The 25997-nt window shown below is 37.5% G+C and overlaps 1 protein-coding gene across 6 annotated transcripts in view; it reads right to left on the bottom strand.

The window, feature by feature from the left end:
* DOCK3 (dedicator of cytokinesis 3) overlaps positions 1–25997 on the bottom strand; it is a 199864-nt gene that overhangs the window by 145053 nt on the left and 28814 nt on the right. For all 6 annotated transcript variants that reach the window (XR_009819784.1, XM_062008169.1, XM_062008167.1 and 3 more), the window contains exons 4-5: positions 25639–25694; positions 23168–23264 (exon numbers count right to left, since the gene is read on the bottom strand). Coding sequence is in view for 5 of the 6 variants with exons in the window: in XM_062008169.1 (XP_061864153.1) it covers positions 23168–23264; positions 25639–25694 (153 nt within the window). In the remaining variant the exon portion in view is untranslated. The remainder of the gene's footprint in view (positions 1–23167; positions 23265–25638; positions 25695–25997) is intronic.

Below are 25997 nucleotides of genomic sequence, written 5' to 3' on the forward strand. Positions count from 1 at the left end.
TCTGGTTTGCTTAAGTATTCCCAAGCACAATCCTCTTCCACCAAGGGTAAGTCCTTCTTGCTTGAGACTTTTCCCCAGCCTCTGGGACCTGGGATTTCTGAAGGATCCTTAAAACCGAGGTGAAGGCGGCCTTCAGCATCTTATCCTTTCTATATCCCATGTCTCAGTCAGCAGGTGGCCTACATTTTCCTTTTTTACTTTTACTGGCTTTCTTGTTGCTTTGGACATCCCTTGCCAGTTGTAGCTCCACGTGGATTTTCGGCTCTCTAACCATGGTTTCTGCATGCTTGAGTAGTATCTCTACACTCCTCTGATTTCCTTGTCCCTGCCTGCACATTCTGTACACTTCCTTTTTATGTGAGTTTTACTATGCACACTTTGTTCATCCATGCAAGCCTCCTGGCATCTTTGCTTGAGTGTCTGCTTGCTGAGATGGACTATCCTTGCTTGAGCTTGGATGGGGTGATTCTTGAAACAGACAAATTTCTTAAATCTTTCTTCCTTCCAGTGCCTTGTCCCAGGAACTATTTCAAATAGATCTCTGAAGGGGTCAGTCTGGTCTCTTAAAAGTCCAGGGTTGTGATCTTGCTTTGTGCCCTGCTCCCCCTTCTCAGGATCCTGAGCTCTACCATCTCAAGGTCACTGCAGCCAAAGATCTCACACAAGCACAGAATCTTAAGGGCTGGAAGGGACCTCCAAAGCTCATACAGTGCAACCCCCCTGCCAGAGCAGCACCACCTAGAGTAGGTCACACAGGAACTCTCCCAGGTGAGTTTGAATGTCTCCAGAGAAGGAGACTCCACAACCCATCTGGGCAGCCCCTTGCAGTGTTCCCTCACCTGAACAGGGAAGATATTCTTCCCTGTGTTTCTTTGGAACCTCTTATGTTCCAGTTTGTACCCATTGCCCCTTGTCCTATGATTGGCCATCACTGAGAAGAGCCTGGCTCCATCCTCCTGACATCCACCCTTTACACATTTGTGAAAATTAATGAGGTCATCCCTCAGTCTCCTCCAAGCTAAAGATGCCTTTGATATTTGCATCCCAAACCTGCCCTTCCTTGCTTGTAAATATGAGGTTCTAGTAGTGAATGAGTCTTAAGAAGCAGAAATAAAATTGGTATAAATTTTTCCCCACTCACATCATCACCTTCCCTTCTCCTTGTAGACTTGTATGCTCCATTTACATAAAAAGCACAGTGGCAATTGTACTTCACATCCCAAAATATACTTGCTGAATTATGTGGTCTTCCAGAGGGAGAAGTGATTATATTGATCCACAGCAAGTGTATTTCTTTTTCCACCAGAAGTTCTGGTCCCATAAAGCTTGGTGTATTGGTAAATCTGGCTGAAAGAGGAAGATTTCCAACCTCCTACTGTCATCTCTGTTATAGTCATTTAAAATGCCTCCTGCTGGAGCTCTCTGAGTGCCAGCAGAAGTCACTTATACTCTGATGTATTGGGAAAGGGGAAGCTGTGTACAGTTTCCCTCTGAAAAAGAGATACATCTAGAGGATTTAAGAAAGACACTGTATTTAACCCTGACTGTACTTATCTGTCAAAGAGGTAATAAACAAAAACATTTTGCTCCGAAAGAAACAGAAGCAGTATTGAGTAAGTGTGGAAGCCTCTATATTTCATACTTTCAGTAAGTTATTAACCATTATTTAAATGCAAAAGAACTTAAAACATTCAGAAGAAAGCTTCCTTCCCATGACTAAATGGTTATATTCTTTTGCAAATACAGTAACTCGCCCTCCCCACTATAAATCAGTCTTTTAAGGTTATTTTCTGCACAGCAGAGAAATTGCATTAGCTTTCACATAGGTTCTGAAGTAGAGGGAAATGCTTTTGTTTCCACTTTCAATAAACATGATGATCTCTTTATTAGAAAGTATATTAATAAATAATTAACATTCACACTAATTAATAATAATTGGCAAGCTAAATTACAACTCACATGATAAATATCTATCAAGAAATTGAAACTAATTACAGTACATAACAAGTTCAATCAGCTAAATATTTTCCCCTTAGCAGTGTCTTACACTGGTGTGCCAAATTGTACAGTTGAAAAACACTTTCTCCTCAAAGCAGTTCCATTGCATTTAAGTTAAACATCTGCTCTTTCAATGCTATTTACATGCTTAACAGCAAACTTCACACCCAGTGGAGTTCAAGTGTACAGACTGATACTTTCACCCTTTTTCCAGCTTCCTTCTGTGTCACTCAGCACACAAAATTAATATTCCCATTCACACATGTGGAGTGGTCTAGAAGTAGTATCACTACTTTGGACCTGACAAACATAGCAGTAAGAAAAATATTTCAAAAGGAGCCACAGAGTTTGTAGAAGTGGGTCAATACGTGTCTCTTTGGATGTTCATGCAGGTCACGCAACACAAGTTCATCATGTTAGGGATGACTTTGCCAGAAGTCAGGTTTTAAAGCTGATTAGGGCCGCCTAAAATATTAAGAAACCCCACAAGCAAAACAAGCACTATCATTCCACTGAAATACACAATATAGATGATTATTTGCAGACCAGTTTGATTAGTGCATTTTGTAGTTAATGATCCTGGGCACGATGCCACCGTTTGTCCTGCAACATTTCAGTGAATTCCTAAAGAAAACGGCTGAATTTAATCCAACAGTTTCCCAACTACATACTTCTCATGTAAATTACAAAAAGCAAAGACATTTCAATAATGTTCAACTGCAAAACTGTTTCAGCTATTCTCTTCATAGACAGGTTCCAGTAAATTTCATACCTCCAAGAGACCTGATTTCAACTTCAGAAGAACAGTTCTAAGTAAAAAAGCATATTGTTTTCTTAATCTGTGACAGCATTGGGCAGTTTCTTTAGGATTTTGGTCACAAAAGTCTGTTTCAGCATCATTAAACAACATGAAAATTCTGGTTTTATTGTACAATATTTATGCTGCAAACAGCTGCTTCATAATATCATGACAAACACTTACTGTAATTCCCCCAGTATTCAGCACAGCTTCCTCAAATTGTAATAGGAAATGAAGAATTACATAACTGTAATTCCCAAATCCTGCTTGTTCTTAAAATCTTGACTTTAGAAGTACCATGCTGTTTAGATAGAAATTAATAGAGAATTAAAGTTTACTTTCCAGTAAAGCACAGGCAATACAACCTATTTTTTCATAGCCTTGATGGACTGAATCCACCAGATTCACTTGATACATTGAAAAGAGATGATGAGCTAAGGTTTATAAGACTGATGTTTCTGTCAGGTGACAACAACTGAACCAATGTTACTGATAAAATCACAACTGCTGCTTTACACACATAAGAAACATTAATCCTAGTCTTTTTTGAAGAGGGCAAAAAAGAGCAAGATGAAAAACCAGAGTATCTGCCTGAGTTATTAGAAAGATGTAATAGTGAACCTTACTTGAAGAAGCTTCCAAAATCAGAGACCACTGTCCAGCACAAGAAAATACTTTACAGGGGAAAATTATAGCCCAGTTACCTAGCAATTTAAACAGAGAATTGATTCGCTTCTACTTCACACAGATTCTTAGCACAACTTGTCAGAGTTCAGAAAATAACAAAACTTTCTTTTCTGAAATGGAGTCATAGAGGTAGTGAAATTATGTACACTTCACTTTTAAGTTAAGGGGTTGGGAGGTGTTTTGGAACATGTGACAATCACCCAAAATGATCTTCCAACTTAAAAATCTTCGTATTTTCTATTTCTGTTCTGCATCATAATGCAACTGTTTTTATTCAAACACCAGATATGAAATATGAAATTTTGAGAAAGTGAAAATCAGAATTCCCTTCTACAGGACTATTTGCTCCTCCCTGAGAGGAATGGTTCTTCGAGCTATTTCAGTCTATGCAAACCCATACTGATGTATCAACATTTTTTACAGTAATGCTCATTTGTGCTTCAGACATACTATATTCCTCCCTCTAGTATTATAAAAAAGGAAAATGGATGCAGGAGTCACAGCTCTTCTTTATGCAAACCATCTATGATAATCCTACTTCAGAGCATGACAGAGGGAGAAATAAAGGGCAGGTCATGGGATCCACACACTTAAAACAACAACTGTTACTACTGACTGAACAACTGTCCTTTCTTGTATGTTCAAGTTCAGATTTTAATGTTTATATAGCACGAACAAAACCTTGCCTAAAGAGAAAGATCCAGAGAATATCAATGGTGTCAACAACTAGCATCATTTCACTGGAGCCTCTGTCTTGACTACCAAGTCAAGGACACAAAGCTAGCAAAACAGATATTGTTCTATTGGGCAGCTCTGCTGATATCAACATCTCTGAAACACACAGGCAGTTCTGGCTACGCTCAGGTGCAGAGTAGCTCTGTGTTTTAGGGAAGATGCTTCCAGATAGCTAATAGTAAATAGAATTGCACTTACGGTAAACTCAGATACTCTGGGACAGGATGGTTTAGGTTTCACAACAGTCAGAAGTATTAAGAAGAGCATGATCCATCAAAACAAGATTTATATAAACAAGTAATTTATTCTGCATTGACAGTAAATGCAGCACCACATATGGCCTCAGGAAGAACACTGGTAAAATAAAAACCGATTCAAATGCAAGCTAAAGATAAGCTCCTTCACCCTATGAAAGAACGTGTGAAGCAGACTAGCTGTAAACGCTGGCACTGAGCTGATAGCCACCTCAAAATGCACTACATCTGAAAAGATAAATTACAATTTAGTAGTTAAACAAAAAGTGAATAAAAAAAAGCAGTCTGCAGCAAGTTGGAGGTAAATGATAAATAAAGCCCATTTTCAATACCTTGTTTTACTTGTTCTGTAAAATATTCAGGTTTTCAGTAAATAAGACAATTCAAATAGTTAAAAGATGAGAGGCAGAGTTGCAAATAAAAAGTCAAGAGAAAACAGGTACTCCCAGGACAAAGAATTAACTCAAACCTCTTCAATTTAAAAATGTTTGTTCCATGTGACAACACCACTGCAAATATTTGTAATGGGCCTGTGGCTGGCAGCTGCTAAAGAAGTAGATTTTAAACAAAGATCCCAGTAACACTGAAACAAAACCATGCTTTTCCAGTTAATGTACCTCATTAATATAAAAAATAAATGTCAAAGTATTCCTGTTAGTCTGCAATACTCAGGGGTTTTTCATCTATTTTGAATAGGGTCACCTTCCGAGATAGAAGTTAGCTGTTTTCACAGCATGCTCCACAGACAAAAGCCAAAAAGAAAGGAAGGAAAATATCATTACATGGGCTAACACTCAGCTTAGGTACAATGGTTAAAAACTCTAGTTAATAAACAACAGTCAAGTATTAATACATCAGCATTCTTTCTTGACTGAACCACAGCGCATCTGGCAATGCAGCACCCTCAACCACACTACTGGTTCATAACTGTCAAATCAGGACAGCTTCAAAAAGCAAAAAAATAGCTGTTGACTCACCCTTATACCTTTACACAGCTTCTGAATGATTTCTGGTGATCTCCCACTCAAAAATATCCAAAATATCTGCTCTTCCCTACAGCATTTGAAACAAGTAAGCCAGAAAAAGTACTGAACGTCAATCTTTTCCACAGTTTATTTATAAATAGCTGGAGAGTGTGTCCTTGCCAAGTGGATAAGTCATCAAAAACCACAAAGATATGTTTTAAGAGGTACAAGAATTAGCATAACATCTCTGAAAGACATCACTAGACAAAGACTCCCAAAGAACTACTGGACTTCTGCATACAATTCTCTTGCCTGAAAGAATATAGAGCACATCAGTACAGTGTATTCACTTATCAGCATTTTAAAAATACATTTTAGTAATGCTGTTTTTCAACACAGCTGGTCCTGACTAAACAGATTTAAAGATTCATCAATTCCAAAACGATAAAGGATTATTGTGATTATTCAGTCTGACTTCCTGCAGGGCACATGCCATAGAAACTTACTCACAGACTGCTGCAACCTACTTCCTCTAAGACAATGTGTCAACAGATCATTTAAAATACAATCCTGTCTTGTTTTAAAGGTATCAGTAATAAAGAAGCAACTACTTTCCATGATTAATTTATTGGTAATTACCCTCATTTTTAAAAAGTGGCTTTAGTTTTTAAATGCTGGACTTTGTTAGATCCTTTTTGACAGGACTGACAGATTTTAGACTGATTATCTCAATAAGCAATCCTGTACCTGAAACCCTTCCACATGTACCCATTTAAACAGACTGACTCCTCACTGGACTTGGGCACTTTGTGTGAATAACTGTACAAAATAATTTCTTCACTCTGTATTTGTCAGGCTTCTGCTCGAATATTATTCTCCCTGTCATATATTTACTCTATTAGACACATACTTGTATATTATATATTGAGAAGGTGTGGATAAACAGGCAAATCTTTACAGCAATAACGAGAATATCCAGAAGACATGATATATTCTAAAGATTGGGTTTGACTGTTTGGTCTAGAAATTACAAGAATTAGGAAAGCAATTTAAATAAAAAACTTGCAGGAAAGAGGAATGGAATCATCTTTTCTCCCTGTCCATGCCAAGTAGAATAGAAACAACAAGCAGTAAGAAGATTGAGATTAGGCATCAGAAAAAAATGCTATAGTTAGAAATGGAGTTCAATGGATAGATACAGCACGTGTTCTCCAGGAGACATGCTCTGGTTGTCTTTTCTGACCTCAAGATAAGTAACCTTAAGATCTATTTGAGGTATTCTCCTCCCATTCTAGGTTTCCCCTCCTGTCACGCCTTGCAAGGATCAAATAGGTAGATCATCTCTGAATGTTTCTAGCTTTTCCACATCTGTTCTGAAGAATCAGAAACAGTAGCAATTGCCCAACCAATCACTTCATTGTGTCTGTACAGAGAGATTTTTCCATTACTCTCCTCCTCTGGCCCCCCAAGACGTCTCCCTGCCTATAGGCAAGGTTTCTCATCCTCTTAGCTATCCAAATTGAGGAAGAGGTTGATGTTCGATTGGTTACCCATAATAATGCTCCATCATGTTAAGTGTCATTGCACCTCAGGACACAAACCATCTGTAGGTCCTTTCTATATTTGGATGTATTAGAATAGATGCTGTTTAAATGAGCCAAGTAGCTGTCAGAAACCACACCATTTCTGAATTAATCATTATTTAACTTTCTACTTCTGCATTGTCAGCAAATTTTATGAGACAGCACCAAGTTTTTCTGATTCCTATTATGAGACTAATGAATAACAAAGAGACAAGAACAGTTCCCTGCAGGTCCTATTACAAGAAGCAGCAGCACTGAATAACAATTCTCCACTTTAAACTGCTTTGTTATCAATTCATCTGTTTTTAAACCATTTAGGAAACGCTATATTTAATTCTGCAATGTTAATTTCTTTAGTCACAGTGTCAAGGGAGGGTTAGTTAATGCCTGTAGAGGTCCTATACTTTATTGTTAGCTTTATCAATGCAACTTGTAATCAGATTTAAGGCTATGCACAGTTTCTATCTCTGACATGGTTGATAATTTCTGAAGAGAAGGTTATCAGTAGAAAGAAGGGAAACTCAGCTATGACATTTTAAGATTTGAGAACAGAAAAGATAATTGGTGGGAGACAGACAAGGCACATCTAAACAACACATGCCATAAAGCCATGTTGGGGAGATGTGGACTGGACAAATGGATTGTAATCTGGGTGGAAAGTTGGCTGGACTGCCAGGCTCAAAGGGTGGTCATCAGCAGCAAATAGACCAATTTGTGGCTAGTTCCTAGTTGCATCCAACACCTTTATTAGCAGTTTGGATACTGGAACAAGGCACAGTCTCAGGCACTTTGCAGATGATGCCAAGCCTAGGGGAGCAGTCATCACACTGGAGGTTGCTGTTGAGATCAGTTTCCTTCACAGGCTGGAAAAACAGACCAACAAGAACTTCACAAGGTTCTTTCAAGGAAAATACAAAGTCCTCATCTGGGATAGACATCTCATCTGGGATGCAACAAGGGCAGGTAGCAGCTTCATGACAGACAATCTGGTGATTCTGGTGAAGAAGCTCAACAGGAGCCAGCAATGCTGTCCCTGCAGCACAGACTAGCCTGTGGGCTAATACTGGGCTGTATTAGCAAGAGGGTAGCCTGCAGGTCAGGGGAAACAATTCTTCCCCTCTATTCAGTAGTCATGACACATCTGTAGTAGTTATTTACCTTGTACAACTGCCCAATGGGAATACCTAGAAAACACGGATCCAGATTCTTCTCAGCGGTGCATCAGAATATGAATGAAGGCAACAGACACTAGAAATTCCAACTAGATAAAAGGAAAAAAAATTCTCCCTTGTTGGTGGTCAAAATTTAAAAACAGATCTTTACCCAGAGAAGTTGTGGGATCTTTACAAATAATCAAAGCTCTCCTGAGCAAGATCCTCAACAACCTGCTGTAATAGGTTCTGCTTTGAAGAGGAGAAGGTTGTACTGGACACCTCCAGAAGTTCCTTCCAATCTACCAAACTCTATGATTCTGTTCTTGTAAAACTTGAGACACAGCAGTAAAACTCCCAGTGAACCAGAAGAATATCCTTTGCCTGATTCTGTCTGACACTATGATGGAGATAGGCACAGCAATAATCAAGCTCCACAATAAAAGAGTTTGCAATAACCAATATAATAATCCCTGCTATTACACCATTATCAGTAGTATCAAGACTATTTTTACTCACAACCATTCATTTATTAAACTGTAACCCTGTGGCAGCACAGACAGCCTAATCCACCAGAAATATATGTTGCTAAAAAAACCCACTGTAGTCTCAACCTCCATCATTGTCTGAACTTGTTCTTTCCACACACTATGACTGGCACTTGTGCAGGGAGCCCCATCACAAAACCTAATCTGCAAGAAAAACAGCCATGGAGTTAAAGATGGTTAGCATAAGTGTAATAACCAGTGAATGTTACTGAGCCTGGCTGAATCACCTTCTGCTTCACAATATGGATGAAATCGTAGTGCAGTCTAACCTATGGCAGGAGCAATAAAATGATATTTCTTCCCTCTACAGCCACTTACTTCCAAGAAAATTAATTTCTTGGTTGCACTGAGTAAGAACTGGTAAAGAGATTCAACATCATAGGATAGAGGGGTAGAAGAAAGAAGGAAAGGGGACTGTCCAGAGTATTCAAAGGGACACCCATCAGGAAGCTCTGCCCAGGTCAACTTGAGGAACCCTAAAGAAATATGATTTATAAGGCACAGCTTTCTGATTTCCTCTAACAAGATAGGGAAAATCCATCTGAAAGATTGTTTTAATGTATAAATGTTTCAGCTTGCTGTCTCTGTGTAAGAAAACCCTAGGTTATATATTATACATTCTATAGAATAATATATTACATATAAGATATATAATAATATATAATAGTAATAAGATATTGTATATATTATATATTTCCTAGATAGCTACAGAAATCCCTGAAATATGGTAGTAGAAGGAGGAACTAAGGTATAAAAAATATATATATCTTAAAACAAGGAATGGCTTTTCTAGGATTAATAACACTGACAACTAGAAAAAACTTATTTTGGACTGTTTCACACAGGAGATCTTTTATTTAAACAAGGAAATATGCTTGATGTCTCTCTTCCCTCTTTCTCTTCCCATTTTTTACTACCACCATGCTGTGCTTTATCTAGAACAGCAACTTGGTTTCAACAGAAACATCAAATCACAACTGTGTTACTTCTAGAATAGTACATTGGTAACAGAGTAACTGTTAAATAGAATACTTGCATTTAGATGTGTTTCCAATGTAGATTTACACCATGACAGCCAACAGTATTACAGTGAAAGCTGACATGCCTACAATTATTGTCAGATCAGAGACAGCAAATTCAGCAGCTACTTCAGACTATGTCACCAAAATCTAACAAGAAGCCTAACTGGCTCGTCAAAATCATCCTCCCGATTCTAAACTCGTCAGTGATGCTGCTAGTTCCCCTAAAACAAACTGCCATTCTGTTTACAGTCTGTGACACAAGAGCCAGCCAAAAATTGACAGAAAGCTTATCTTTGGTTTGTATCTTTTTAGCATTGGATTGACAGCAATATTTTCCTCTTTTGAAAGGCAGGTGGATTCCCATTTCATTACCTTTAGTGCCTCTTCAAGTAACAACTACGATATTTCTGTAGATCACCTTTTTGTCAGCTAAATTAAAACTTTTTAATTGCATGGAAAAGGAAGTCACCATTTATTCTACTTGCTCCATTTCACAACAGTTAGAGTAGCAATTAAACAAGCAAACAAACAAAGAAATTTAGGAAAACTGGAAGTACCCTATAAAATTCAGGAAATCAAAGAAAATGTACGAAGGTTTCATCAACATAAAGACTAGTATATGCATCACTGTGACTGACTGTGAAATAACTGACCAGGAACCAGGGAAAGGGAGAAAAAGAGTTAATGAGAGGGCAATCCTGAAAAAGAATGGGACAAAAGGAGACAAATGATAGGAGAGTTTGATGGAATGAATGGGGTAGCTGTATAAAAAACAAACAAAGTTTTCCAGTGTTTAGGGTGGAAGGTTTGTTTGTTTCAGCATCTGAAGTCCATTGAATAATTGACATGAGTTCTGAGAAACTTAAGGCTGGTCTTCAGTGCTGTAACAACCCACAGCTCATCTGCCACACTGTGCAGGTCTTTCTGTCTGGGCAGGAGAAAGATGAGAAGGCTTGATGCCTTATAACAAAGGCAAACAATGTTGAAGCAATATCCACCTCCCTATTCAAAGTGGTAGTATAGGGTTAAAAATATGCTCTAAGGATCCAGCACGTGGATCAATAACTTCCAAGATCAAGAGTTTCTGCCTCCACACACATTTAAATGACATTAAAATACTACTACTTTGGCTATTAGAAAAATCAACCAACACAGTGGTTAAGATCTTATTCCCTTTTTCTCTCTCTTGCATTCTACCAAATACTTAATAATTAATGTTTTTATTTACAGTAAGTTCATTAACTCCATTAACCCTATAAACACATTCACGACAAGCTGCCATACATCTTTCTTCTTTATATCTTCCTTTTTGTTAGCAAACACACAGAAAGAAAGGGTAAAAAGAAACCTCTGCTGCTGTTCTTCCTTGGTTTTCCCAGAAACTGTTAATTTTCTTTTAGCATTATGAGCCATTCTTCAATGCCACATTTTACAAATTAATTAAATCCTACCTGAGTAGGTTTCCAAGTAGGTTCCTTCTAATTAGAAAATAACAAATATATTTGATAGTATCAATAAAACCATGTACAATCACCACTCACCAGGCAAAAATCTCATCTGCAGAGAAACTGCAGAAGTTGATTTCACTGTGGAAGGTAACTGGTCTTGTGCATTTCAAATCAAACTTGAGGTATTCAGGTCAAAACAAAAAATCTGAGACCAAAAATGCTACTACCTTCCTCCTTAAAAATGGCAACTCAGCACTTCTTCAGGATGTGCTCTACAAGATAGTTAGAATTGCCAGGTCATATATAGAACAAAACAGTTTATTAACTATTACCTCAAGTTCCAAGGCTGTTAGGAAAAATTATAGGAGGATAGAGATGGATTCCTAAAATAAAATGACTGCCTTCAACCCTTTACTGGGCTTTACTGGATCATTACTAGTATTTTAACTGTTGTATGATAGAACACTGAACTTATCTGCACCTGTACACAGTAAAGTGAGTTTAAGTTAATTCATTAAAAAGTTTTCTTCTTAAATAATATTTACAGTAATACAATAATTATAAATCTGCATAAACATTAATGTAACAAAGAACCACAGTAACAGTTCTAGCAAACAGCTACTGAATTAAACACTAGAGAAGCTCAAACTGCCCCTGATGAACTACAGAGTGACAGCAGTGGAAGTTGCAGCTCCTCAGTCCAGGAAGCACTGCCTGCTGCCAGCAAGGACAGGGTGGGAAGGGTCACAGGGTGGAAGGTGGCAGGAAGAATACAACACAAACCCTCTGTCATCAGCAGTGCAAGCTTACATCAGCATGAAAAGCCCAGGTATTTAATAGCAGTCTCCCTTTACTTCTGAATGGATGTAATCTCTGCTTCATTTCTGAATGTCTGCTCTTGCACAGACTAGAGAGCAAGCATTCACAAATTCCCCACCACCTCTGAAGACGTACCCGAAAGAGTAAACTGAAATCTGCTCCATCAACTGTAACTTAATTTAGGTCAAATAGCTAATGCTCAAACGGAAAGAGCATAAAGAAACCCACCATTTCCCCTGATGTGTAAAGGTCTTTTAATTCAGACTATCATTTTACTGAAAAAAACCCTCAAACCAAAACTTCAGATAAACAACTTGGGACTCAGGAAATTCCAAATGTATGAAAAATCCTTTCAGGGACATTCCAAAATTCACACACAGCTCAGCAAACCACAGTGGAAAGGAAGAATTAATGCAGATGTATTAGTCACAGAGAGCCTTCTGACACAACCCTACCTGCTCAGGACAAGCGAGTAAAAGAGTGGACTTTAAATACCATTTTTAAAAAGCAATTCAATATCTTTGGATCCAGAGCTATTACCTCTTCCCTCACCCCTAGAACAGGGGTTCCTAAATTTCCTGTGTCTCTGCACGTGCTTGCACAACAGCCACAGAAGCTGCTCTGGGCCATACACATGCAAGATGCAGCACTGGGCTGAGGAGTGCTTGTTACCTTTAGCATTTGCTGTGCACTTCAGAACTAGCAGCAGCAGCATCCATTGGTGTTGACAGAAAACAAACCATATCAACAGCAAGCCAATGATGCACAGAAGTGCAGAGGTATCAGTGGCTAGTATCAGAAAATTATATAATCCTACATGTGATTCATGTTTTCCATTATTTCAGCAACAGGTTTTTTTCTGTAATATGAATTGGATCTCATCTAAACACATTGAATCTTGAGCTATTTGTGGCAGTGAGTACTGGCCCTAAAAAGAAATGGATATTTGTTTTATAAGCTGCTGGAGCACCCTAAATTCATTTATCTTTCGGAGTTAGCTTCTCATATCACTGGACAGATTTACTTGTTTTTTCCTCAAAGGCAGTGTGCTATTTTTAGAGGTAAATGTACAATCATAAAATAGCTTCACTACATGAAGAAGCTCTTACTATACGGTGCAATGACAGCAGGGATGGCAGCTAAAGACTCTGAAATCAAACCTGGCAATCAGTATATTTTTCATATTTAATCTATATTTATGACTAAACCCAAAGCTGTATGTATAAACAATTAAAAATTAAACAAAACCACCATGAAATTTAGAGGAAGACAAACACAAAAGGTGTGAGAAGCTAAGTCAATCCTCTTACTGAAACTTCTCCCAATTTCTGCATTTTTATTTCTTTGTATTCCTTCCATTTTAAGTAACTTTTATGTGTAAAACATGGTATGATAACTTTCATTAAACAACAGAACTTTAGGAAACAGACAGAAGAATTTCCAAAAGGAGAATTTCTCCAAAGGCCATGAATTATTATTAGCTTCAAATGAAATGCAAACATTTAAAGAATTAAGTGGTCTCCAAAGAGAAAATGTATAATTTCCCCCCTTCCATGCAAACATTCACAAAAAACACGTGATAAGAAAATAATGCAATGAGAAAGTCAAGCACTCAAGTAAATGAGGACAAACAATAATTGAAATTAGCCCTCCCTCCAGTACATACACTTTACAGTAGTTATTTGCATGACCACATGGAGAACTTCTCTTTATTTTGACCACTTAATGAACAGCCATTTTTGTTATTTGTGTTTCAATGTATAGCTCTTGAGGCTCAGCTTACTAAAAACCATTCACAAGTCACCATGAAGGCAGATATGCCTCATTCCTAGTGATTTCTATATAACATACAGAATCCATGTGCTTCAAAGCTACAACACTTTTGTGAAAATACACACAAAACTAGAGATAATATGTTGGTCTTACAGAAAGACTTAAGAACAAAGGAGTTCGATAATTTGTGTGACTAGCTTGTGATTTTTCTGCAAGTTTCACTCACTATTCACTGGAGAATAGCTGAAGCACAAGAATGAAGGGAGTTTATAGCCTCATTACCATATACCATATGGTAAGTGACCACAAAATTAAAGGTCTTGTCACAACTCTTACTGAAAAAATAGACTAAACTGAGAACACTGGCACTTCCCTCATTCTTGAACAATGGCTTTCACAACTGAACTCATACTTTTAAACCAGATTTTATTTATTTACCACTTATCTCTACAGTATCTCCACAATCACATGGCTGGAAGTTGAAATAAGAAAGAAACAACAAAAGTCTTAAATGTTTTAATTTCACCTTGACACCTCATGTAAAATTAAGTATCCATTTCCCAGACTTACCACTGAGTTTTTAAATTAAGATGCATTTTTATTCCTGTTTGTTTAGAAGAAAAAAGTCATTAACCACTATCTCCTCTCCAGCCAAATGCAACAATGCAGAGAGTAATCACATTTGGCAGGCCAAATGCTGGCTATCCATGGCTGCAGCTAGTGTGCTGTACTGCTCCAGTCACAGGTTTTCAGTGTTCCTGTGCATATTCTAATTCTCATAACCCTCATTTTTTACCCCTCCCACCTATGAAACTTTATTACCCAGTCCCGTAGCAAATATATAAAATTGTGTTATATATATAGAGGCAGATATTAAAATGGCAATTGTTATTAATAATTACAATATGTTCCTCTCTACACCTTAAGGATAGATAGGACAGGAAGTAACATAAATCAGGATAAGACCAATGGACACTTCTTGATACCACATGGACAACAGTGTCACCCAGGCTGCCAAATGAACAGTTGCTCTTTGCTTTTTTAATTTAAAAAAAATTAATCTGTATTCTATAAACCAAAATCCAAACTGTCTTTTTAGTTCCAATAAACACACTCTAGGGATGATCAGTCCTTTCTAAGCTCTGTACATGCACACAAGCTTGCTCGCTCTCTCCAAGAAGCCAGATTGTCAGCTTCCCCTACCTCTTTTTTCCACTTTTCTCTAATTTTCTGTTAGTTAAAAACAAAACCAAAGCAAACAACCATGTTTCCTCAAAATATATCTTTGGAAGACTAAGATCAAACCCCACTACCATTTGAATCATAAAATCAGAGAATCGTTATGGTTGGAAAAGACCTTTAACCTCACACTGCCAGGTCCATCGCTAAACTAAACCATATCCCTCAGCACCTCATCTATGTGTCTTTTGAATATCTCTAGTGATGGTGACTCCATCACCTCCCTGGGCAGCCCCTTCCAATGCTTAACAACCCTCTTGGTGACAAAGTTTTCCAAATGTCCAATCTAAACCTCCCCTGGTGCAACTTAAACCCATTTCCTCATGCTCTATCACTCATCACTGAGAGAAGAGATCAACACTGTCCTCCCCTCTGCCCCACTATAACTCCCCTTCAGGTAGTGGTAGAGAGTGATCATGTCTCCTCTCAGTCTCCTCTTCTTGCCTCTATTTCAAATGCAATTCTGTCATATCATCAGATTTGGAACAACCTAGGTGAGTCCCCTGAGTTCCAGGAAGAAGTTCTCAAACTCCTGTTTGGATTAAAATTTGGAATAAGATAAAATTCCCATGTTTTAATATTGCACATGTACTTTACATGTACACTTTTAACACTGTTTTCATCGTTTTCTAAAAGGAAAGAGTTCACAAACATAAATTATTCTAGAAAAAAATTAAACCCAAAACCAACAACTCCAAATCCACCACCCCCTCAATTTGCTACGACTCTCAGCATCAGGAAAGCAGCTAATCTCTTCTGTTTACCAAAATAAAGGAGCATATTATACCCTCCCATATCAATGACTAAGTAACACTCTCCTACAAAGCAAGAAATTATTAAAACACCCTGCATGTAGTTTGTCACAGTAGGACTTGCCAAGGACACCAGAAGGTGATTTACATTTAATTCTGTCTTAATTTTAAAAATCTATTAAAATCTCTCCATCTCCATGGTAATCCAAAACACATATTCCTCCCATACAGTCTGATTAATGCTTTGTAGGTTTTGTTTTATAGTTAACCTTTTCTGTGTTGTTTGAAAATAGGTAAGAACTGTCCAGTTGATCCTAATATTAAATTACATCATAAATCTATATGCAGAAGCAAATGAAAGGTGAGACGTATTACATCTATTGCTCCTTGTTATTCTGTCCTTTAAATCCAATAAACTAGACATAAGTTCTGCTGCCTTCAAAGGACAGTAACTTTCAAGGAAATTATCATAATTTTTCAAATTTTAATAAGACTTGCTTACAGAGTAATCTCATTGTACTCTCCTAAAAAAACTTATGCCTACCTCTAATTCCTTAAAGCACACAGACTTGCACAAATCACTATGAGAAACTCGATGAATTAGATCTCTTTAAAATAGGGAAAGGGGAAAAATATAATTATGGGAATCCTTTATAATCTTAATATGAATCACTTGAACTGAACTTCAACAATTTTGTGCTAAGGGGGAGACATACTGACATTTTATGGCAGTGACCTAATAAATATTAAGTGTAGATTCTACGTGAGGACTGTTCCACCAAAGAAAAACATGTATAAGGTCATGACATCCACTAAAGATGTCCAAGAAACCACACCTAATAAATTCATTTAAATGCAAGTCTCAATTTAACAAAGCATGAGAAGGAATTTTGCTCAACTTGCCAAAGACAACATCCCTAAGCAGTGCAAAAACCTACAATGTTTAGGTACAAAACCTTCTAACTGCCTAAGTACACATAAATCACACTGTGACACTTCTATATTGTGGTCTTTATTATGGTGCCACAATTCAAGAATGATGCAGACAGACTGGAGAGGGTCCAAAGGAGGCCACAAAGATGATGAAAGGGCTGGAGAACCTGGACAAGACTTTGGTCTTTTCTCTGTGGAGAAGAATGCTGAGGTAGACCTCATCACAGTGTTCCAGCACTTAAAGGGCAGCTACAAAGAGCATGGAGGATCTCTTTTCACAAGAAGCCACATTGAGAAGGCAAAGGGCAATGGATGCAAGTTGCACCAGGAGAGGTATTATGTCAATATAAGAAAGAATTTTTTTAAACTCAGAACAATCCTTCTCTGGAAGAACTTTCTGAAGAACATGTAAGAGTCCTCCTCGCTGTAAATTTCAAGATGCAATTAGACAGGATGCTAATCTCTTCTAAGCTCCCTTTCCCACAAAAGGCTGGATGAGACAATCTTTTGAGGTCCCCTCTAACCTGGGCTATTCTATGACTCCATGATTTATCTCCAGCTTCCCCCTTCTATGACTGAACATACCAAATTATAAAAACATCCACCTTAAACACACACACACGACACTGAAGTATTCATCACTCTGCATTTACCAAATCATTCTGCACCTACCCTTCACAATCCAATCAAGAAAAATGTCCAAGTATTTTCTAGCAATCAAATGACAAATCCGCTAAAAGCCTATGATTAGGTTGCTAAGCAATCAGGTATTTTCCCAGCACACCATTCCCTTTGAGAAACTGAAGAACTAGGTGCCACTGAAAGTTACTCTGAGCTTCCCTTACATTCTGTGCTGTACTTAACAAGACTATCAACTGTTTCAGACTCATATTTGAGTTCCTGGAAGGAAAGATTCCATTCTTCAATTCAAACACAGAAAGATATAAAAGTACCCATACAGGTTACCATTAGAACATAGGACTACAAATAATAAAGCGATAACTGGGGCCAGACAAGCTCCTAAGATGATTCTATGATAAGATTCTTTTTAGATGTCTCTTTGACAATGCCTGAACAATCATCCTAAAGGAATTTCCTATTTGCAGGTAACCTTGAAAATGACTCAGAAGAAGGAAAGTGGACCACATACATCTACAATACCACTTCTGAACCTACGTCTCAGTACAAATACCTCCTCTTTCTCGGAACTTGCTTGCACAGAACTTGAAGTATGTATGAAACATGCTCAGCCCTGACTTGAAGGAATTCAATTCCTTCATGGGAGAATTTCTAAAGTAGACTTCAGATGCAGCATATGTTTTGGATGAAACGACTCCTTTTTCTGTGTATATATTTTAGAAAATGCCCCGGCAGTTGCATGTTTTATCAGGTATGACGCAAAAAGCATCTCACTAAATAAAAACGTCTCATAAAATACTGAACTTCAAGAATAAACTACATAAGTGGTTCTATGAATGGCATTTTTTTTTAAGATGAGTTTTGAACAAATGGTTCAATTTTAGGGACACCTTAAACCATCTAAATTAGATAGCTTCAGACAGCTTCAAGTGCTTTTATCCACTCTCTTTGTCTTCATAGGATCCTCAGAAAATTTCAAGGGAGCCAATAGGAAATCTGTTTCACAACTGGCAAAAACTCCATCTATTCCCAATGCCATTAGGTCTTACTTCTAAAACTACACAAGAAGTCACTTTCCCCCCACTCCCCCTTCTGACTAAAAGTAACAAATTACATTTATTGATCTGACCAAGTACTAAATTGGGCGATTACGTTTGGTCTCTCTACAGTCATCTGCTGTTTGAACAGAAATAGTCCTCACATCACAACTTAAACTCTGAGGAATATTTTTTTACTGTTAAAATAGCTGCTATGCTCCAACTGTGAGTTTCAGTGATCCCTTTAGCTGACTTTACTCACAGGAGTCTTTTTTGACCTAATTAACAAAAGCTCACAGAGAACTTGCAGATCCTTTATTTAGAAGTAGTATAAAAATAACAAATCTTATCAACACATAACGGGTAGGAGAGAAAGTTATCTAACTTATCAGTGCTATTTTACTGTCTCAATGGAAGTCATTACACTGGTCTGGGCAACTCCATGGAAGCCACATACATAGATTTCACAATAACAAACATAATTTTGCACCTTTATCCACTTCATTGCCTACAGAAGTCTCCTCAAGGTTTGTTCTTGCTTTTCTGCTCTCTCTTCATTGTCCCTTTTCTCTCCTCTTCCACTCCATATTAAGTACAGTATTAGGGATGGGAATCACTGGCATCTTTTGTTTAAAATCCTTTGTAACACTGAGAAAAGTTAAGTAGATCCTTCCTTTAAATTTCTTAGGCTTCTCACAAAACAAAATAGGTACCTTAACCAAATTCATCTGAAGAACAATACAGAGCATTCAAGCCAGGCAAAACCATAACACAAGACATAGGGTCCATAGACTTAGTGACTACGTACTACATATGTGTGTATGTGTATACATACACTCTACATACACACACACATCTGGTCAACTAGCCTTTATGAGAAACTCTACCCATATTATGAACAGCTCAGCACACAGAGCTTACACAGTCCAGATTTTAAACATTCAGCTCCCGTTAATCACCTCCCAAAGACTTTGTGCAATGGCAGTGAAAGTAGGAAAATCCAAACCAAGTAGGTTAAATAGCACAATGATCTTTTTTTACAGGAAGTAGTTACTAAATCTTACTGTTTCTGTGCTTACCTTAGAGGCCTGGATACAGGCAGATCAAAAAGCAAAGAACTGCTTTTTTGTTTTCCAATGTCATGACACTGTATCCATCTGCACAGAGTCTACATATTCAAAGAGGGGAAGAACATGCTCTTTTCATAGAATCATAGAGTGATTCTATGATTAGGTTGGAAGGAAACTTTAAAGCTGATCCAATCCAACTCCCCTGTAGTGAGCAGGGTCATCTTCCACTAGGTCAGGCTGCTCAGATCCCCATCCAGCCTGACCTTGAATGTTTCCAGGGATGAAGCTTCTACCATCTTTCTGGGCAACCTGTGCCAGTGTTTCACCACCTTCATTGTAAAAAAAATTCTTCCTGTCTCTAGTCTGAATCTACCCTCTTTCAGTTTAAAAACATCACTGCTCGTTCTATCACAATAGGCCTTTCATTCCTTTACAACTGCCATTCTATGATTCTATGAAAAATGTTTAAGTTCCATTACTGATTACTCAGTAACAAAAAAGTTAACTTTCAGGTAGGCACAGAATTCTTAACTAGGTTATCATTATTGCTACAAAAATCATTCAATATAAAGAAAAAATTCTAATAGCTTCTATACCAGCATTACTTTATCTTTCCAATTTGAGAGATATCTCCTGCACTTTCAGAAATCTTACAGTTTTGTTAGCATTTAAAGGGTTATAATATCATAATCCAACCACTCTGAGCATAACATATTACAGCAAAGCCAATAACACACCATAAATCTTTCCAGTTTAAATTCAGTTTAGGCACAGTCCTTCCTTTATGAACACATTGCACACTAATGCCTTTTTCTCCACAGTCTCACCTTCTAGATCTAGGACTACCACTTTGCTTTCATTTTGACAGCAGAAGTATCACAGCCCTGTGTACTTTATTGAACTCAGGCTAATCTTTCCAATATATATTTCACAAAACACAAAGTAAAATTATCGCACAACTCTTATAAACCCAAATCTACTCAAGGCTGCCCAACACAGCTTCTGCGTAGATCCTCTGTGGTCAGAAGGAGCTGAGGAAGACTGCCAATAGTTTACACACACTAGTTTTCCACAACTGTCTCTCTCAAAGTTATGCATCACTTTGCCCTTCCACTTCTCATTGTTCTCCTTTTCCCTCTGATTTTTTTCCCCTATTGTATCTTGGAACAACATCTCATCCCTCTTCAGCCAGTGTTCTAATCGCTACAGGCTTTCTGGGTGTTACACTACAGCTCCTATTGTTTAGATGAAAGGCAGACACACTCTAAGGTTTGTGTCTCAATAATATCACTAAAGAAATTCCTTCAAATTTTTAATTAAAACAAACTTGGTCTTTTAAACCATAATCCACGTAAGCAGTTTTCCAAAAATCAGGAGATGAACATTTCAGCCTATTCAAAGACATTAAGATACTGGACATTTTGTTTGGCTGGTGTCTTAAAGTGTAATATTACAAAAGAATGTAGTGCCTACTGTTACCATTCATAAGTACTGCCCTACTAAAAGCATCTGCAGTAACAGCTAGCAGCTGAACCTTCACTCCAGTAAGAAACTTTTCTGCAAAGCTGACTAGGCAGCACAGCATGACAAATAACATTAATTAGATTTCTCAGATGACTCTTATTACAGTTTGGGAGTAATAAAAATTGTCACTGGTGCTGATCCACCAAGAAGCATGTATTTCCATTTAGTCTCCTAATATATTTCAAGATATGACCTTACATAGCTTCTAGCCTGAATACCAATTATAAAATCCTCATCCCAGCTCTGCCACGTACATTTGTGCACCTCTGTACACTTACTCAGGCTTCAAATTTACCATTTGGTAAATAGGACAAACTTCTGTTACCCAGTACAGCATAAAATGTTCTTCTATGTCAGAAAGGCTATGGTACTGTATCAGTAGTCTTGAACAGAAGGTCATACAGAAGGTTGGTCAAACACTGACAGCTATGCTAGGGAAATTGTGGAGTCTCTATTCACAAGAAAGTAACAATCTGACTGGACAGTGTCCTGGACAACCTGGTCTACTCGAGAAGACAGCTGAATCAGATGATTTTAAGAGATTCTCTCCAACCTAAACAATCCTGTTACTATTTCTAGACAAGATTTATTTTTTCTGATTTCAGGGAGGGGAAAAACCACCCCAAACCAAAAGACATTGCAAGACAAAATATTTTTTTCTTCTGATGCTCTGTTGATTTCTTCTTGTCATGGAACAGATGACTCTTTCCAAAGTTCTATGAAAACAGTAAATTCTTTCCCCTCTTATTTAAGAATACGATAATCTTACCTGCAATGTTATAACAAGTGTAAGGAGCTAGCGTAGAAAGCAGACCCAGAAGAAAATCACTACATAAAAGATTATAGCTAGTGCTTTGTCCTTCCCTCTCTAGTTTTAACAATAAAAAATCATATTAGTAGAAAGAAAGTATAACTCATTGGTAGGTAAAATGATTCCTCTTTTTACAATTCAATACCATTGTCAGTGCTACTGTTGCCTCCATCTGACACAAGGGAGAGAAAATCTTACAGAAAGAAAGCAGAAAACACCATTTTACTCACATACACCAGAGGTAAGTATTTGAAATGAAGAAAAGAGGAGTATTGGGATGTAAGAGTGGTATAAAAGAGTGTATATATCATGTGCTATGGCCTGCTCTGCCTCCCCACCATCAATTACATCAGATTCTACTTGTCAAGAAATTTCCTTCATAGATATGTTATCTCCACAGAAGAAGTGGGAGCAACAAAAGTAAAACTAGTTTCACAATAGACTTGACTGCTTTTTGAAGGGAGTATAGAACATGGTTGGTTATGCTGGAGATACACTAGACTTATTTAAAGAGATCTTCCCAGTTTCATTCCCTACATATCAAACTGCCGTCTCCTCAGGTTTAAACAAGGAAACAAACCTGCTGCAGCTCAAGTAAGGAAAGAAAGGAAATTCATGCTTGTACCACCAACATCTTAATTCTTTCATTAATGTTCTTATTCATTATAATGTTCTTAATGTTCAAGAATTAATGTTCTTGATCTTAATCCTACAGTTATGACTTGTTTTCACTAAGTTAAAAAGGGAAAAAAAAAAGAGAAGAAAAACAGGGAAAAATACTTTCAAATGGACAAGACTTTCATTTGCTGTTCCATGAGGTCTGGATATTAAAAAAGGGAACAAAGATGAAAGCAGAAGTAGGTGATACTTTGTGGCAGCAACTGAAAAATTATATAAACCAGGTGATTATAAAACTCAATACACTTATCTTGAGTGTTTATTTTTAATAGAGAAGGAAGAATTGTGCAAAAAGTCCTCTGAGTTCTTCCCCTTTCAAACTCTAGATTGTAACACCAATACTCGCAGATTGTACTGAGTAACATTTTGAAGTCTTTGATGGAACTGATAGAAGTCTTCCATTTTGTGTTACTAAACACATATAATATAGTTTATATACTTAAGAACACTTTAAAATTAGGGGCCTTCAAATTAGAGTGAAGCTTTCAGCTCTGAAGGTAGAAATTCCGTACTGTTGAAATTCCCAACATAGCCCAATCACACAGTCAGTGATTCTGCAGTTAGTGAATCCCCTACTAGATAAAACTAATTTAACAATTCTTATACTGATTATGTTTCTTTTCCCAAGGGATTGAAATGCAGGCAACATATCTCCCAAGACATTTGAGAAATGAAGCACAACGAGACAAATACTGTTCTTACCACATACAGCTGTTTCCAGAGCACAGCCCATTCCTGCAGAGTGGCTGTGACTTCAGTCACAACAGAATCTTCAAGTGGAACAACTGTTTCATATTGCCTATGTAAGAAGAGGAAAGAAAAATTAGGAAAGGGACTCTGGAAAAGGGAGAAAAAGAAATAAACATCAGCATAGTTATTTGTGAATCTGCAAAATGCTAGAACTTGAGTTTGCTCAGCCTAAAGGAAAATATCTTCAGAGGAACATATTGTCTGATGTAACACTGAAACAACTCCAGAATCATCTGTTCCTTCATTACATCCCACAGGAATCAAATGACATGAAGCATTTCCTAGTTACCTGTTCAAAATACGTAATTTCATTCTAATCAAGGTCAATAAAAACATTTTTCCTTATTATGGCATTTTAAATCGACTTGCCTGCAAAGTGTTTTGTTTAAGCCAGTCCAAATCGTTTTTCCCCTCCAGTAGGGAGGAAAATAGCCAATATCATTAACTATCCAAAAGATCTACCATCTATTAACCTTTTCTATCTTGGAAAGTTTTTCTATGTTGCACACGAAACTTCAGTAATCTACCTTCTAACCAAAAGAACAAGACTTTGTAGGCAAGATCCTCCATACCCATTAAAGGAGAATCATAGAGTAGTTTTTGTTGGAAGGGGCGTTTAAGTCTAGTCCATTTAGACTATCTAGCCCAACATCCCTGCAATGTGCAGGGGGAATTCTTCAACTACATCAGGTTGCTCAGAGCCCTGTCCAGCCTGACCTTGAATGTTTCCAGGGACAAGACATCTACCACCTGTGTCAGGGCTCCACCATTCTCATCTTTAAAAAAGTATCTAGTCTGAATCTATCCTCTTTCACTCTTTCAACTTAAAACCATCACTCCTTGTCTTGTGACAACAGGCCTTACTGAAAACTCTGTTTCCTTTTGTTTTTTTACAAGCCCTCTTTAAGTACTGGAAGGCTGCTCTAAGGTCTCCCCGAAGCCTTCTCTTCTCCAGAATAATCCCAAATCTCTGAGCCTTTCCTCATGGAAGACGCATTCCATCCCTCTGAATATTTTTGTGGTTCCTCTGTAACTGGCACATGACAGCAAAGCATAGCTCACCTCTTTCACCACACCGAAATGCAAGAATGTGACCACTAATCTATGTGTTGCAATATCATTATATCACCAACATACTAATAACATGACATTGGGTCTATGACTGAAATATAGGAAACTTATATTCTACACTCTATTATTTCATAAGCATTTGTATTGGCACTTTGAACATATCCTTACATACAAAGGCAGAATTTACTCTCCCAAAACACGAAGTAACCATGATATCTGTTTCAGAACTGTATCATGTCCTGCTGTATCAATTGGTGTACCAGTCTTTGATACCTATTCTTTTTAGAAGTACATCAGCTCTTCACATAAGTATCTAAACATCCTGAAAAAAAATGCCCTTTAAAAACCTCTGAGTTCAAGTACCGATTAACTATAGATTATAGGAAACTGATATTCCCTCTAAGGAGAGCATACATTAGGAGTAGTCATTTTATGCAACAGATATAATTTTATTACATCCCAAAGTTATGGAGCATCAGTATTACAGTTGACCTTACAATGACTACTTGGTCTCTGAGGATAAACAGACAGTTCAAGACTATCAGCAGTCACATATTTTTCTACAGGTAATTCACTAAATGTCATTTAATACATTTTATCTTCCACATTTGATTTGTTGCCTTGGGTCACTGTCTGAAATGTGGCACTTATAAATCTCCCCACAGTGGCCTTGTCTAGAATATGCAGGTGAAAGCAGTGCAGACACCAGATATCGATTTCATGAATCTACAGGAAACTTTGCAGGTTATAGAGCCTACACACCGTAAAACCTCCGACATTATGTTGTCATCAGTACTGTCATCCACATTAATGAAATTAAACCTACCTCTAGCAACATATAAGCTACATATAAAGACAGTGAAGGTAAAATATTTTTAGCAGAGTGTATTTAGTCACTCTTCAGCTTGAGGTTGGAGGGTTGGATCCTTCTGAGAAGTTTCAAATCAACACAGCTACTTTGTCAGCTACATCTCAGTGAAAATGTTGATACACAAGATGGGCTGCTTACATGCCGGTGCCTCCGTAACAAACAGCAACATACAGAATGTTGTGAGGGAGGAAACACATAGAAATGAAAAGTATAAGTAGAGTTCTTTATAATGTGTGTGTTTCAGGTGATACCTCTGGAGCTGCAATATTACGAGCAAAAGTGAACAGGAATAACCGACAGAATTGCTTCTCGCTGTATTAAAAACGTCCACAGCTCTGCGAGATTACATTTCATTTCCAAATCCTAACACATAATAAAAAGAGACAATGAACTAAAACCACTCTATAAATTTTCATAACCATTTCTCAGATTCCCTTTGAGGTGAGAAGCACTACTGCTTCTTAGAAGGAAAAATACTCACCCTCTGTTACTGACGATTGCCTTTTTCAAGTGAATATAGTTTGCAGGAAAAATCCCCTGCAATAAAATAAAGTCTGTAAGTTAGAAAAATCCATCTGCAGTTCTTAGCATTTATGTCCTGAGCCATGATAAATAATTGCCAATATACCTAACAGAAAAGGCTACCTAATGCTGTGTGAGAAGCTGCCACAATCGAGAGTCAACATTCAAATTAGCATAATTGATCATTTTAATCCATCTTAGAAGAGGACAGCACACTGAATCAAACCTCCATCTTGACAGATTAATTTCTTAATAAGGAAGTTCTGCAAGTCTGTTCAATAAAAATATCATACAAAGATTCAAGCTGAGTGCTTTTCA

The sequence above is a fragment of the Colius striatus genome, chromosome 15 (assembly GCF_028858725.1).
Source record: "Colius striatus isolate bColStr4 chromosome 15, bColStr4.1.hap1, whole genome shotgun sequence".
In the NCBI taxonomy this organism is placed as follows: domain Eukaryota; kingdom Metazoa; phylum Chordata; class Aves; order Coliiformes; family Coliidae; genus Colius; species Colius striatus.